Source organism: Agelaius phoeniceus, chromosome 10, assembly GCF_051311805.1.
Source record: "Agelaius phoeniceus isolate bAgePho1 chromosome 10, bAgePho1.hap1, whole genome shotgun sequence".
In the NCBI taxonomy this organism is placed as follows: domain Eukaryota; kingdom Metazoa; phylum Chordata; class Aves; order Passeriformes; family Icteridae; genus Agelaius; species Agelaius phoeniceus.
In genome coordinates this window covers 23,240,911-23,256,783 of record NC_135274.1, presented here as the reverse complement: position 1 = coordinate 23,256,783, position 15,873 = coordinate 23,240,911, and the positions used below count along the sequence as shown (strand labels likewise).

The 15,873-nt window shown below is 41.1% G+C and overlaps 1 protein-coding gene across 1 annotated transcript; it reads right to left on the bottom strand.

Moving 5' to 3' along the window:
* Positions 1-1,532: 1,532 nt before the first annotated feature.
* Positions 1,533-12,876, bottom strand: LRRC31 (leucine rich repeat containing 31). The gene is made up of 10 exons (XM_077183616.1): positions 12,864-12,876; positions 12,234-12,497; positions 11,199-11,348; positions 10,655-10,822; positions 8,029-8,196; positions 6,993-7,160; positions 6,078-6,245; positions 4,822-4,989; positions 3,513-3,680; positions 1,533-2,359 (listed from the first exon to the last, which is right to left on the bottom strand). Exons 1-10 carry the CDS (start codon positions 12,874-12,876, stop codon positions 2,040-2,042), a joined length of 1,755 nt encoding a protein of 584 aa, XP_077039731.1. The 3' UTR covers positions 1,533-2,039.
* Positions 12,877-15,873: the final 2,997 nt, after the last annotated feature.

Genomic DNA, 15,873 nt, shown 5'->3' with positions numbered 1-15,873 from the left:
TGTTTGGCTCTTGATTGATACTGAAATCTCATTAATATGCTCACTGGCAGGAGAGAGCTGGGACTGCAGCAAAGTGGGATGGCTCTGTTCTGATTTTCCATTTTGCTGGGTAACTGAGGCTGTTTTGATTGTTTGGAAACATCTACTGAAATTTTTTCACCTTAAATGAAGGCAAAGAGGGACAGAGAGAAGGATGAATCAGAAACTGCCAAGGAGGAAATCATTGGAAGAGAAATTTCTGGACAGATTGGCAGATTAACAAGATTTTTAGTAGTGGTGATAAAAGGAACAAAAGCTTTTTAGTGGCACAATTGGCATGACAGAATAATAAGAGGGCAAAGACTGAGCAGGGGGATCGGGGGCAGGGGAGAGTTTGCCAGCAGTGGGTCTGTCCTGGGCTCTGGAGCTGAGAATGAGGAATCCAGCTATGAAAGAACAGGAAACCCCAACACTGAACTTGAGTTCAGTTAGGAAGATTTCAACAGAAAGTGGACATTAAACATAAACTGGAGAGAGAGGTTTAAGAGGGAAAGGATTAATTCAGAGAAATTCTCACAGAACAGATAAAAGATAAAATTTCCAGTTGGATCAAAGGTGGATTTGAGGAGGAAAGCTGCATGAAGACAAGTGATGAATAGAACAGGTTGGTGAGATGCTATTAAACAGACATGATGGGTTTTTTTCCTCATTAGAACAACTGTCCTAGCTTAACTCACTGCTTGAAAATCTCACTTGTTAGCCCTAAATGAAGCAGGGGTTCTTTGCTTTATTTCAGAGTTTTAGGATCCCACACAGCAATTCCCTGCTGCCCCTGACCAAGAGACTCCAGTTCAACTCACATTTCTCAAAGCTAGGGGAGCCAAGTGTGCTTCTCGAGTGGAGCTGAAAGTGGAACCAGGAACTCCAGGGTGACTCTTACATGAAATTATGGATTAAATGATCAATAGATATCAGCCCACTCAGCTGCTGGCTATAGCCCTGAACAGGAAAAAGCTGATGTTGGAAGGGTTGCATGGACTGAAAGCTGAATATTGATCAGCATCTGCAGGGGAGAACTTGCTGAGGGGGGCCTTAGTAAGTTAGGAAAGATCCTGTTGTGCCTCTCCTCCAGGAGATTGCTGCAGCATGTAGAGATGCTCAGAGCTAATTGAGCAGTACTTTATCCCTCAAGCTGCCTCAGGATTTCTCTAAGACTCCTCACTCAGTGGTCAGATCTAATATCTTTACTTCCTAAAATACCTTACCAATGAATAATCCCACTGCAGTGCTGGAGCTCACGTGTGGGTTAACATGATCCATGACACAAGTGACTGTGCCAGAATTTGGCACTCATTGATTGCTCTGCAACCAAAATTCTTGTTAAAGTAGCAGGACATATCTCTGATTTAATGTACCATAGCTTTTTCCTTTCCCCTAAGACTTGCAAAGACACCAATTAATTGTTTCTTACCTTGATTTTATGCTGATTCTCTACACAGGACTCATCTACACTATGAGATGGCATCAAGGGCCAGAGCAGAGGCAGACCAGCTCCTTCTGTATTCTCCTTCCTGGACTAATCTATGATGTTGAGTTGTTGGGATGGATGCCAAATCTCTCAGTTACATTTTAATTAATTCACAAAGAGGCAAAAGTTTGAGGGGAGAAGAAATTAACATATAAAACATGGAGGTTTCAAGTATTTTCACATTAGAGGTATTTTCTGAGGCCACATTCACACTGTCCACCCACCTGTATTGACAGAAACCCCAGCCCTTCCCTCCATGGCCAAACCTGCAGCAGGTCCCTCTGAGCCAGCCCTGCTCTGTGGGCAGTGGCCTTGGCAATATTCACAACATGAAGATTGAATAGTGTAAGCATGGCCCAGAGAATCTGAAAGAACATTATGAAATGGAATTATCTATGTTGCAGAAGGTCAAATAACAGTTTTCTGTAGCTGTGAAACTATTTCAAGAGATTATTAAAAACTGCCGTTTTCTCAGACACATAATGGTTCATGTGCTGCTCCCAAAAGGCCTTCCACACACTTCCAACCTTCATCAACAGTCAAAACGAATGTATCTTTTGTTGTCTTGATTAAAGTCCTCCATTTGCTTCCTCTGGGACTCTGAAAGGGCCCATCTTTGCATGGCCAGCTCTGCCAAGGCTGGCAGCTGTGTCAGTGCTGCCAACAACTCCCCAAACCATGGCCCACAGTCCCGGCAGGTCGATGGACTGAGGCTCACATCCAGCTCTGAGAGTTCCTTAAATGCTCCTAAACCTTGGCAGAAAACAGCCCAGCCTTCATCAGAGATGGTGTTGTTATAACTCAAATCCAGCTTCTGCAATCTGGCCAAGTGGCCATCTTGCCTCAGGGATGCTGTGAGAGATGACAGACACAAACACAATTAATAAATCCTGGTAACTGCTTTAAAAGCTTCTCAGAATAGGGAATTGTATTTTAATACCTCATTTCAGCAGTCAAACAGCAAGATTTAACTCCTCAGCAACATAAAACCACTTGCTGCTGATCTGAGAAAGACAGTTTTATAACAGCTGAAGGAGTTTACAACATTTAAAGCACAGGCAGTTCAAAAGGAACAAAGTACTGAGTTAAAAGTGTGTGGTAACCCGAAAACCTTGGAGTCAGATGGAAGGAGGTTACATCAAGTGCCAATTGTAAGAGGCAGACAGGCTTTACAGGGAGATTTAGAAAGAGGAAAGCAAAACTAGGTGACTGACTACAACAGCCACCTCTCACTGTGGAAGGGCCAAATATACCCTAAAGGGTTCCTTAACACATGATTGGCAAAGGAGACACCCATCAAGGGTGATGGTTTTTGAAGTCAAAAGTATTTGGGCTTCACTTCACCAAATTTTACATTCCAGGGCCTTACAGTTGTCACACAGCTATTGCCAATGTCAGACACAAACCCCTGAGTCAGGTCCACAGACTCAGAAGGAAGAGTATAAAATTAGCAAGTTTTTAAAAGGATCCTAGAATTTATTCCTTTATAGGTTCCCATTTTCCAGTATTTCTTAGCAGCTGCTAAGAGGTGGGTGAAAACATTTCTGGTTTAATTCTTCCCCAGTAGTCTGACTCCAGAAACCCACCTAATGACTGGGACCTGGTAGTGTCTGTATTCCTGGCTGTCAGCACAGATATTTTCTCTAAAGAACTGAGCCATAAAACAGCATCTGAGCAAAATAAAACTCCTCAGATGCAGCTTTAAATATTTGATATAAAAAACAGATGCAAACCCTACATTTTCTAAGTTATGCTGCTTTTTTTTTTTTTCATAGATAGAAGTGCTTAAATATTCTTTGCATTTTAGCATTTTCAGCTTTTCCATTGGGCATGTCTAGGACACACAGAAAAATGAAAGCCCTTAGTGGGAAAAATACTCCTGTATTTTCCATGTTTTCATTTGATTTATGCAAAAACATGCTTAGCTCATGGAACAAGCCCCTTCTGAATTGTGGTCTAAACACCCTAGCTCCTTGAGTGCTAGTAAATACCATGTTATACTTACTTAGAAGTGCCAAATCTTCAGCCACCAGGTTACAGCTGCTCAGTCTTAACACTTGAATCTCCGTTGCAAGATTTAGTGCTCCCAAAAGCAGCTTTAGGTTCCCACCAACGCACTTATTCCAAGAAAGGTCTAATATCTCCAGTTCAGGAAGGTGAAGGGCAGCCTCAGCTGAAAAGATTAAGACCAGCAACTTCTGCTTACTAAGAGAAAACAACATGGCCTCAACAGACACCTCACCTGCAATTCACCCGTAAGTAAGATCCTAACGGCCTGAATGTTTGTGCTTAAAATGAATTCTTTTATCTCAATAAAAGTCAGACAAAAGAAAATAAGAAGGCTCTGCCTATAGAATCTATCAGGACTCTATGGAGAGGGGGTTTTGTCTTTCTATTCACATTATTGCCTTGGCCTTGTTGCACTGAATTAATTTAATTTAACAGCTTGCTTTTAAACCATTTAATATCAATTTAAAGACAGCAATTCTTTTTGCTGTGAACTCACTGTTTAAGGTGAGACGCTTTGTATCTTTTGACAGTTCTGATTTCCATGGTGTCACTCTTACATAACTGCAGTGATATAAACATAATACTCTTTCTGCAAGGACCTCTGACCAGCTTAGCTTGCTACTGCTTCTGCTGGAGGCAGTCAAGTCTTACTCCAGGTTTAATGTCACAAGTACACAGTATGAAATACAAGTGTACAAGACACAGTAACTGAGAGATCCCTCTGTACTAAGATTTCATGTGCCATATGGAACACCTATCAAAGGCCACTAATCCAGAGATTTGCAATAAGTAGGTAAAAGAGGCTGAATTTACATATCCTGTGTTAGATTGGACTTTTCTTCACAGCTGTGCAATATCTTTTCCACCCCTGCAGTCGTTTCCTCCACTGCCCCATGCTGAACTCTACCCCAGAAAGTTTCTACTGAAATTTTCACCTGCAGCAAGGTTAAATACTCTCAGTCAAAACTTCACCACACCGAGTGAAGTGTTACATCCAAACTATGATTACAGCATAATACAAAATCATGTTTTTCTTTTTCTCCAAAATTAAGGGGTATATAAGAGCTCACTATCAGACAAAGCAATAAAAGAACTTCATCCCCTCAGGTATAGTAGAGGAAGTCATACAATTCTCTTCCCTTGCAAACTGGTCCCACAGAGCAATGGTTTCATCACAGGCTTTTTCACTCAGGACCTGAGGTATAAGGTAACCACGATCCTTGGAGTTCAGCCAAAGGACAAGGGAATGCTTTGTCCTACAGTGATACACAGAGAATGGGCACACTTTAAAGAAACATTCCTACCTAGTGATGAAAGTGACTCTTCACCTAAGCCACAATTGCTGATGGTCACAGATCTCAGCTTTGGTAAAAACCTGAGCCTGCCCAGAAGAGGATCTGATGAGAGTCCTACATTTTTATTCGAGGATAAATTCAGCTCTTGAAGATTGGAGAGTAAAGGTATCACCTGGGCTACAAAAACATGAAATATTTATTAGATAGTCACTGATCCATAACAAATGTGTAGTTGCATAGCCTGACATAATTGTTGTGTAGCCTGACATAATTTCTTTTCTTTATAAATCAATCCAAAAGTCAAGGCCAGCCAAGTTTTTACACCCAAATTCATGGTGAGTAATGTTTTAGACCATAAATAGCCCTGTCATTTTCAGTAAAACTGTTTCAGCAGTTAAGTATTCCATACTATACGGAAGGTTGTTAGAACATGGCTTTCTGAAAATTTTTTGGGTGAAGTAGGGAATTTCCAAATGTCTTCATTGCTAAGTGAAACTTCTTTGTCTTAATGTTATTTTTCTCTATTATAAAATAAATTAAAAATAAATCACAATTGATATTACTAATACTGATTATTTCCTAAAGCTTCACTGTCATCATCATCAAATCTTCAAGTTACCTTCTTTGTCATGGAAAATAGGATGTGGGCAATATAGGCTTTGAGTCATGGGATTTTTTGTTAAGAGTAGAAACAAAGTTATGATAACGGAGAGAGAGAGATAAACCTTCTCACAAATTGATTGGGAAATGCCTTTTTCTTCATAGTAGTGTTTATAGTTGCATCAACTCAACCTGGAGAAAGCACACAGCAGCAGCAATGCAACATCTCCTAAAATCACCCTCTTCTTGGTATGCAGCTCACCAGTGGGTTTTAGGCAGTTATATTTCCATGCACATACCCACCATGGATCCATCCAACTTATACCCCTGGGGGCTCTGCCCCTGGATATTTCCTAAATTACTGATTATCAAAAAAAAAGCAGTGTTTGGTGGCAGTTCCCACATTCCCACTGTGGGTCTGAATCATGGCAGATTCAGGTTCTTAGTTCCACATGGGATCAGACACTCTGAGATTTCCTTTTGTTCAGCAAAAAAACCATTCCATATTGACAAAGAAAGCTCTCCCCCACACTGCATTTTCAGAGCTGCCTAATGAAAAAAGTACTGAGCTCAGCTCTTCTGCTGGGCAGAATCTTTTATGTCTTTGAGATATTTTCAGAAGACAAAACCAAGATTCTTAATAAATTTCCTCAACATGTCCTTACACAAAACAGTCATGTCCTCTTCTGTGACACAGCACTGGTGAAGATCAAGGACTTCCAGATTTTTCAAGCTGGCCAAGTGAGCTGTTGAGGCTTTAAAGCCACCACCAATCTCTCTGTTACATGAGATGTCTAATTTCCTTAGCTCTGCAAGGTGCTGTAAAGCAGTGTCTGAAATGCAAAAGGGAACAGGCTGGTCACTGTCTGCCACAACAGCCAGGTCAGAGCTTTGGCATTTATTTACTTCAACGTCAAAGTTTGCACAAGGTATTGCAGGCAAAGCTCCTGGGCTAAGCTGCAGTGTATAATCACAGCAGACATTCAGTAATGCAGCAAAGCCTCCCTGTCCATGCAGCTCCATTCTTCTCTGGGAGAGCAGGTGAAGGTGAGGCCAGCTCATCCCCTACATCCAGTCAATCCTCAGCCTTTTGCAGAAATTACTGCTGGATGTTCTCATTAATGCCAGGTGTTTTGCCACATCCACCAGGGAGAGACACAGATAACAAGACCATTTCATGTGTCTTCACTGGACACTTTAAGTGGTAATGGTGAATTTGGATTTCCTTTGGAAAGCAGGATTAGCTTGTTAAAAGTTAGCTGGCCTGTCTGTGTCCTTGTCTATGTTCTGTCTGGGGAAAGAGGAAGCACGTCCAGGGAGCCACAGCTCGAGATGTGTCTCAGATAAATGGTGTGGAGGGTGACTCTCCCCAATGACTTTCACAAGCTTGAGCTCAGGGGAGATAAATTCAGCTCCTGCTGAAAGGCCCTGTAGTCTTTTACCAATCCTCCAAGAGCAAATCATGATTGCCCATTAATACTGCCAAACCATCAGCAAAATCCCACCTCATTGCCTTTCATAAATGGTTTTCAGATGTACAATATATTCAGAATGAAAGTTTTCTGAAGGTAAAGTCTAACCTAAGCCCTGGAGGCTGTCTTGCTTTAATCCACACATGTGCAAGTTTAACTCTTTCAAGCCTGGCACATTTCTCAGATCCTGAGCAATAAGCTTCATGCTGCAGCCAATGTTTTTGTTGATAGAGATATCTAATACTTCGAGGTTTGGGATCACATTTAGAAGTTCAGCTGGGAAAAAAAAAAAAAAGAAAATAAAAGAAAACAAGAATTGGTAATTGTCTGGAATACATACAAGATGAACCCTAGAAAAATACAGCACCATGATAAACAGGAAGACGTGGCCAGGGTTTGCCTGTCAGTGTGGTTTAGACTTGCTAAGTTCCTGTTCTACCTAAACAACACTGTAAATAAAGACTGGGTAGGAATCATAAAAATCTGTGAAAAACATTTATAAAAATAAAAATGGAAAAAATACAGGGATTGTTAGAAAAATACAGAGGAATAAAAAGCAGAAATACAAACAGAAATAAAATTTTCTAATGAAAATACATAAGAATGTCTGTTACATATGGGGCTCCTCCTGCAGTGGAGATGAGAGTCATGGAGCTTCTCTTTACTGAGTAAACACCTTTTAAAACATACAATGAGATAAAAAGACCACACAGGATTAAACTGCTATGGTGAGAGGACAGAATGGTCAGTGGTTGCCAACTCAGCCTAAATTCCCAATCCTCAAACCTTCTTTCCAATCCCATGGCTAATTACATATTCAGCTGCTTAATTTTGAGCAATTAGTGTTGGAAATTCTGGCACACATTTTTTGCTGAAGGTCACAAAAGATCCAGAAACCCCAGACCACTGAGGCAGCCAGACTGTGGTTTAGGTCTTCTCAACCCTCTCTCCTATGATTAGAGACAACAACTTTCTTCTTTGGAAGCAAGTGCACTAAGTCCCCACATCATAAATACTGTTACAACGCAGAGCTTGAAATAAATTAACTTTTCACTGATATTGAGCTCAGTGCAGCCAGTATCTAAGTCAAATAAGTTTAATTTTTGTGAAGCCAGCCTTAGCCCAGCTCCATGGACACACATACCAAGGGATTCTCCATCCTTTGCTGTCAGGTTACAGTCCGTCATTTTCAGACATTTTAATTTGCATCCTTCCTGAAGTTTTTTTGTCAGCAGTGATAGTTTACCACCAATGTTACTGTTCCATGATAAATCCAGTTCTTCAAGCTGAGAAACAATTTCAAATGCCTCTCCTACAACAGAAGTCTAGAATGAGTCATTCCATGTATCAATTTCAGTGCAAACAAAATACAGGTTTGGAATATATTAAAGAGGAAGGTTAGCTACTTAATACTCAAGTTACTTTATGATTAATATCTTGCCAGGAAAATTGTTAAATAAATGAATTATTGCTTCTGCAGCAATGTTGTATAAAATCTCACATTGTCTAAGGAGCAACATAGATCACAAGTCATTGTCACAGTGCACACAAACCTGAAATTTATTCAGGTTCCCAAACCCTCCTCAGGCTGTTTGGCCTGTGCTGGGACCAGAAAGTCCAGTCTAGAGGGAAATCAGTACAAGTGACAAGTCTGAATTTACTGTCCTGCAGAGTTCTGCTCTGTTTTATCTGGCAGATTTCCAACATCCTCTGTACTGCATCCACAGGTCATTTTGGAGGGAATGAAAGAATTCCTCTCACAACTATTTCTGAAACATGAAAGTTTCATTTCTGACAGGAATTTCTGAATCATTTCATCAGAAACCAAGATGAGCACTGTTTTGACTCAAACTAACTTTTCCATAATTTCAAGGCAGACAGAACTGACTTTTACTACATTCAGAAAAATCAGCGTTTTCAAGGCTTGGCACACCTGTCAGTGTGAACTGTGTTAGTGCTTATTTGAAATACTGACATCTCACTGTAAAATACAGCTTCCTAACTTCCTTTGTAGAGGAGGGAGGCAGAGCATATTTGCATAAACTCATTCCCAAGAAAGATCAATTAATCAGACCATATGCAAACGGAATTTCAAAGTGTCATACACATTTTTTTGATCCAAAGTCTAATAATTGAGAATTGTATTTTAATAGTAACATCCTTTCATGTCTGTGTGGTTTTCATAATTAATTTTTCACAAAAGATTTATAATAGAAAGATAATTACTTCCATAAGTGAATATCTGGGTTTGAGAGGAAAGGCCACATTTTAATTCTTATTTTTGCATTTATTTTAAATTATTGCCTCGGTGTTGAATACTGAGCAATGCTCTACAGTTGAGAAGTGCAGCATTGCCTGTTCCTGTTTGACATGAGGACCATAGATTTCCAGACACATTTTCCTCCCAGAAGATAAATAAAGGAATATAACTCCAGGAATTGTTTCCTATCACCTTTCACAGTCAAGCTCTGAGCAACTACATAGAATAGGTTGATATTATGGTTATATTTCAGACATTGATTTCTAAGCAGGATGTGCTGAGTCCACAAGAGGCCACATTTCTGCAGAGAGGTGTGGACAAGGTCACACAGCCAGGATTGGCCTAAATACACAAGTTGTTTTCAAAATCACAGGCAAAATCAATGCAAACTGACTGTTGCTATTCCACGTGTCAAGGGCATCACAATTTGTCTGGAAATTCAAGTTCTGTGATCAATTTTCTGTCTGTCCCAGCAGAAGCTAAACTGAACTGGGAAGGAAACAGCATTGAAGAACCTGGCAGAAAGAATCAATTGCAAAAATAACCAATAAAATTCAGAAGGAGAAAAAGAACACCAATGAACAAAAACCAAATCTATGAGAAGGGTTTGGAAAAGAATGAAATAAATTTGAAAAAATAATAGAAAATTAAATACAGATTTCCAACTCATCAGAAACAGAACAGTTATTTTCACCAGCTTTTGTAGAGATGCTTATTTCCTCCCCAGGAGATTGCATGACTCACTTTTGATCTACCACCATAAATGTAATTTTATTTCTGAACCTTTCCTGGAAAAGGCTTGGATATGAATGACATAAACAAAGCCCAGCTTTATAACTCAGACCCATTTTAGAACTTTCAAAATAAGCAATGACTTTTATAATTTCTAATTGATTGTGTTTGTCCTTCTTTTAAATACAAACCACAGATCTACTCCGAAGTAAACTCCAGGCCCAGAGGTGACTCCATGCCAGAAACTGACTGTGCAACACCACCTTAAAAACCTTTCTACCTCACACTTTGCAGAAAGCAGGGTGCAGGCACTCCAAGCAAAGAAGTAAGCAGAGGAATAAATTTCTCCCAGAGTTGAAAAAACACCAAATCATAAAGCTCTGAGGCAGCATTTCTGGCTTTAAGTCTTCTCCCAAAGGACCATTGGGGTTTTCATGATGAGCACTCACCTGTCCTGCAGCTCCAAGACCTAAGCTGACCCTATTGTGATTGACTCTGCTTCTAGGCAAAAAAAATGCAATTCAAATTAAAAATATTCTTTCCTGCAGATAGGACTGGATTTTCTTCCCTTCTGAGTATGAAAGCTTCACACCCTGAGGAATGAACTCTGCAGTTACCTAAAGGTGTAAGGTCACCCATAAGCCCAAGTTTCTACTGTTTCACAGCAGGAGTTTACTTTGCCCAGTGTGGAAGCAGCAGGAGTAGGATGTAGGAAGAGATGAGATGGATTACATTAGCCCCAAGCTGTCTGGAAGTAAATGTAAATGCAATCCTGTACCTAAGGAGATGACATCCTCAGCTGTCAGCCTGCAGTTGTTAAGTCGGAGGACTTTTAACAGGCTCACGTGCTGAAGATGGACAGTGAGAGCTTTCAAAGTCCCTCCAACACCACCATTCCAGGCCAGGCTGAGCTCTTCCAGCTCTGGGAGAAATGGCAGTAAAGAAGCTGTAAGGAAAGAAAAGAAAAAGGTTTTCTGTTTGCACACCCTGGATATCACTACATCTTAATATTGAGATGTTTTCTACAACCAATACAGAATTATAAAGCCATGACAATTTGTACCTCACTTTTCTTATCTGTAGCTTGAGTGTAAGGACAATAATCTGCATCACAGACCTGCATGATTTCTATATTTATATGTATTACATAATTGACATAATTTATTAATTAATATTTCTCAGGGACCTGGGACCATTAGATGAAATGTTAAAATGGCCTGTATAAAAGAAAGAGAAGGGAAAAGAGGAGAGGCAATAATAGAACAGGCAAAAAAAATTAAAGAAATACATGAAGTGATTAGTTGAATAAAATGTGCATTTACCCAACTCTGTTATATCTGCTGCACTCAGTGCACAATTATTTAGATCCAGATTCTTGCTGCTGGGTTTCTTCCCCAGTTTCTCCATGAACTGGTTAAATCTCTGCTCACCAGATGGTGACTCTGCTTCAGAAGTGAGATGTGAAAGTCCATCTGAGCAACAAAGAAATAGGGCCCTGGTTACCTCTGCTAATAAACACAAGGCGTAAAACCTGCCTGAGGCTGCCAGGTGAAGACTTTAGGAAATGAATTAAATCTGACAATGAAGCAGGCTCTATTTTTCATCAATGTGGACCAACAACCTGACTGATAAGATCATTATAGATCAAATCAATACAAAAGTCCTCCTGCATTTTCATACAACATCTGTGTAAGGTAGTTCCTGCTTTTCTGAGCTTTGCAAAGCAAAAAAATACAGCAAATAGCAATCCACTCTCAGTAGCTGCCCTCTTATCATTTCCCCAAACTGACCCAGACCCCTTAGGACAAAGGACGGGGTTCGAGGCTTCACCTTCCATCTCCTTTTGAAAAATAGTTCAATTTTCTCTGGAGTGGATGTAAAGAGTATCCTTGTGTGTGCAAAATAACATCCATGAGGGATTCCCATTCCCTTCCTCTCCTCCTGCCCAGTGCCAAGTGATAGGAAACATCTGCTCCTGCTGTCTTTAGACTGCTTTAGCAGGACAGCAGGACACTGACCCATTTTAAATACAACAGGCCAAGCTACTGCTCAAAGCTTGGCTCTGAATCCAAATAAGCTCTGGAACTAAGGAGCTGACTTCAGCACTGACTCTTACACTGCAGACCAAGAGAGAAGTCACCCAAAAGCTTTACCCTTCCTCAGCAATGTGGATCTAACTCCTTGGTTAGCACCTATCAAATCAGAGGGTGCATCTTTGATAATGTTCCAATCAGAAGTAAACCCTGGCTAGAGGATAAACTGTAGGCAGCAAATACAGGACTTTGGCTAGCAAGAAAACAGCTGATTTTCTATGAAATTAAAATATTTACACATACACATCTGTTTCATTATTGTACCAGCATTACCTTCTACAGAGGGATCTTGCTTTTCACTCTGATCATCACTTCCATCATTGCTTATTTCTGTTTCTTCAATTTCCCTTCTGTCCTTGCCTTCAGATTTCCCAAAGTCAAAGCCTTTGAAGAACTGTTTGATGGCTGAAGGCTGCTCTTTCCTTTTTTCAGGAGCACATTTCTTTCCTTGGAACTGTTTTATAACAAAATCAAATGGGGAACTCTTCAGGTTGTCCTCTTCATGTCTGTCCTGGCAGTTCTGGTCATCTTTCAGGGGATCAGCAGACAGAATAAGTGTGAATTAGAATTAGAATTTAGTAATGTTTACTCTTGCTTACCTTTTTTCATAATGGCAGATGCACTGAGAATTTGCCACCGTTCCTCCACCCAACCATGTATCATAGCCATGATACAAGTGTTCAAGAGCAGAGAACTTACAATCACAAAAAGCTGAGGCAATGTTTAAAATCTGGCATTAACTGTCGTCACAGTTGTATTCCTTAGAAATACAAAAATGGTACAAGCCAATGTACCTTGATGTACATGCACTGTTACTGAGCTGTAGAGCAATCCTGCTTTCCCTGGCTGTGATTTCCTTCTGTAGAGAGACATTATTTTAAACAAAGAACATACCTGTCTTTTCCATGGCTACACCTGCGGTTCCCTTTCATACTTTTCAGTTTTTACAGCACTTTCAGGCTTTGTGGGATAGGTGAGCCATGGCATGCAAACAAAACCTCACTCATTTCCTTAACAGGAACTTTCCATGCAGTTTTCTCTCACACGTTTCTGTCTTCATCAGTTTGACAGCAGCAGCTCTGCACAAGTGGTTTGTTGGCTCTTTCCTGATGCCTCTATTCCTCTGTACTCTACCCCAAAGTCTGCCGGTCTTGGGGCTGACAAGTCCATTTAAATGCTCCGATCACGTCCCAGCTTCGATCGCTCTCAAGGCAGAAATCAGGAAGTGGCAGCAAAATCTTCGCTACTGCTCACAAACCACTGCATGCCCCCGAGACAGCTGTTGTTAGGAGAGGCTGAGTCACCGCAGAGATCAGATTACAGGAGTACCCGAAGAAAAGCTCTTTGTTTTCCCACCCCTTTTGTCCATACTGGTCAGCAAAGTGCTGGAGGCACAGCTCAGTCAGAAAAAGGGAGGACGGACACTCCTGATCATTTTAGGAGACACAAGAAAAGTCACAACCATCTTCTGGGCAACACCACGGTACAACATTACAGTGCAATCATTGGACACACCTTTTGTATACTTCAAACTCTACTACATCTTTTTTTTTTTTTTTTTTGTCTGTCTGTCCTAAATTCTGATTTCCTCAATGGCGAACATCACAATTTCTGTTTTTACCCTACTCACGGCCATTTCTGCTGAATCTCTTTAGCCTTGATAATCTTTTTCAGTCTATGGGGTCTTGCCTTTGCAGGCTAAACCAGGCAAACCCTTCTCCCCTCCTGTGGCAAACTCTCCATTTCCTTTATCATTTCCTGCTCACCTTTGTCTGCACCTGGTGCAATATAATTTCTACTTCCTTAAACACAAGGGACCATCCACTGTCTGTATACACTAAAGACATATGCAAACTGGAGTGATTTTGGTGGGGAATGATAAAGCTGGTAAACAAAACCAACAATTCCTTTGCAAGCAGCTGAGCAGACGCCAGCCTGAGGAAGAACTTGACTCAGGGTGAAACTAGACAAAGGATTCAGACAGGGTGGAATGAGGCACAGGGTGCTGCAAGGAGTCAACAGGATCTTTCTTCTCAAGATGAGAAGAAAAAGTGAACATCAGGAAAATCCTCTTGCCCATGAGAGGTACCATGCTGGGAAACATTTACAGCAGCTAGAAATGCACAAAACCATTGTGATCGACTATCTTTCTCTGTGGAAAAGGAGGGCACATTTCTATTCCAAACAGAAAGGATCTCCAAGTTGACTTTATGGTTTTCTGACACCAGGAGTGGCTGTCCTGTATCAGTTTCTGAAATCAGCATCTCACTATAGAGTGTACCCACATCAAAAATTTGTGCTAATTCAGGTGTCCAGGCATCTCAGCTATGCAGACAATGGAAAATCCCAGTATTTCTGTTCGTGAAGAAATTCATTTGACAGTTCTTTTCTTGTGCTTAACAGCAGAGTGACTGGGAATGAGGTAGAGACCAAGCACCCTGTGTTTGTGAGCGTGTCCTGGGCTCTCCTGGCCCAAGACTTCTCAATGCCCACTGCAGTTCAATGAGAACAAGGAATGGGAATATTTGATGATCTCTGTCCTGTGAAACTGGGGAAATCTTTAAGCATGTTAAGCACTGATTACAGTGGTTAGGCCAGGCTAACTCACATGCTCTGACATCAGTATTTCAGGTGATGTGCTGCCAATTCAGAAGTTCTTTCACCCCTTGAGGCTGTTGAATGACAGTGACAATACCCCAGGGCACTCTGACAGCATCCCTGTAATTCAGTCAGAAGGGAAACACAGTGAACAGGTCTCCACTTCCTAAAAAGCAAATCCTTATATTTTTTTACATCAGCTATGAGAGAAGAGGTGCTAACAGGATTATCCCCCCAAAAAAGCAGGCTGAGGAGAGCGAGGTGGCTGCACTAGGCTGCAAACATGAGCAGCACTTTGCAATGGGCCGGGCTGTGCTGTGAACATGTGAACATTACAACAGCCAGGCCCAGCCAAGCCCTGTTTGCTGCTCTGCCCCTCTCCTCCCTGCCACACTTCTGAACAGGTGTCCTGCTCCTGTCAGAGCCCTGTGTCTGCTTCCTACAGCATGTCATGGACAGCACAGGGCAGGCTTAGCTTTTGGAGTTTAAAAATAATAGATGCCTTCCCCTTTCTATCCAGTTAAATGGCCTGTGACCATCTGCCAAGTGCTCAGTGTCACACTTGTTTATATCTACTCTTCCCTCTGTCTAGACCTGGGGCAAGGTTAGGAACAGAACCAATTTTGGAACAAAATAGTTTAAGTTGCATCCCACACAGCATCCATCGGGGAGAGATTAATGTGGATTTTTGTACTTTGCCTCATTGTGACTCCTTAATCCGGCATATATTCCAAAGAAATAATGCCATTAGAGGATTAGTGCCACAAGTTCATTTGAAAAAAAGGATTTGCAAACACTGAAATCCTATATTCTATGTGCTTAATCACTGAGTATCATTTTGGGGATTTCCTCTCCCTTTAGTAGTGTCTCTTTCGATGAAACCCAAGCAAATCAGCAACTCTGGTTTGGATGGCCCTTGTTATCTACTAAAGGAAAACAAAGCCCCAAGCATCTGGTTAAAAAATAGAGAGTCTAAACACACTGGACTAAGCCCATCCTTGCTGTTATACAATCACAGTTACATCAGGGAGGCACTCAGCCCAATATTTATATAGAATGTAATGATTTGGGATATCTATCTGTTAGGGATTTTTGATAGTCTGAGTGCTGCAGTATTTAACAACACTGTGAGCCTTGTTTGCTTCCATGGCAGTTGTCTTCCCCAGCTTTGCCTCTGCAGGATTCTCTTGCCTGGCCTGATTTACTGGGGGAAGTTGCATGGAGCAAGGCATTGGTGGGGCTGGAAAAGTGTTCATTGTCCCCATGGGTGACTTTGGCAGTTCCAGGTGTCACACTCTTGGGCTGT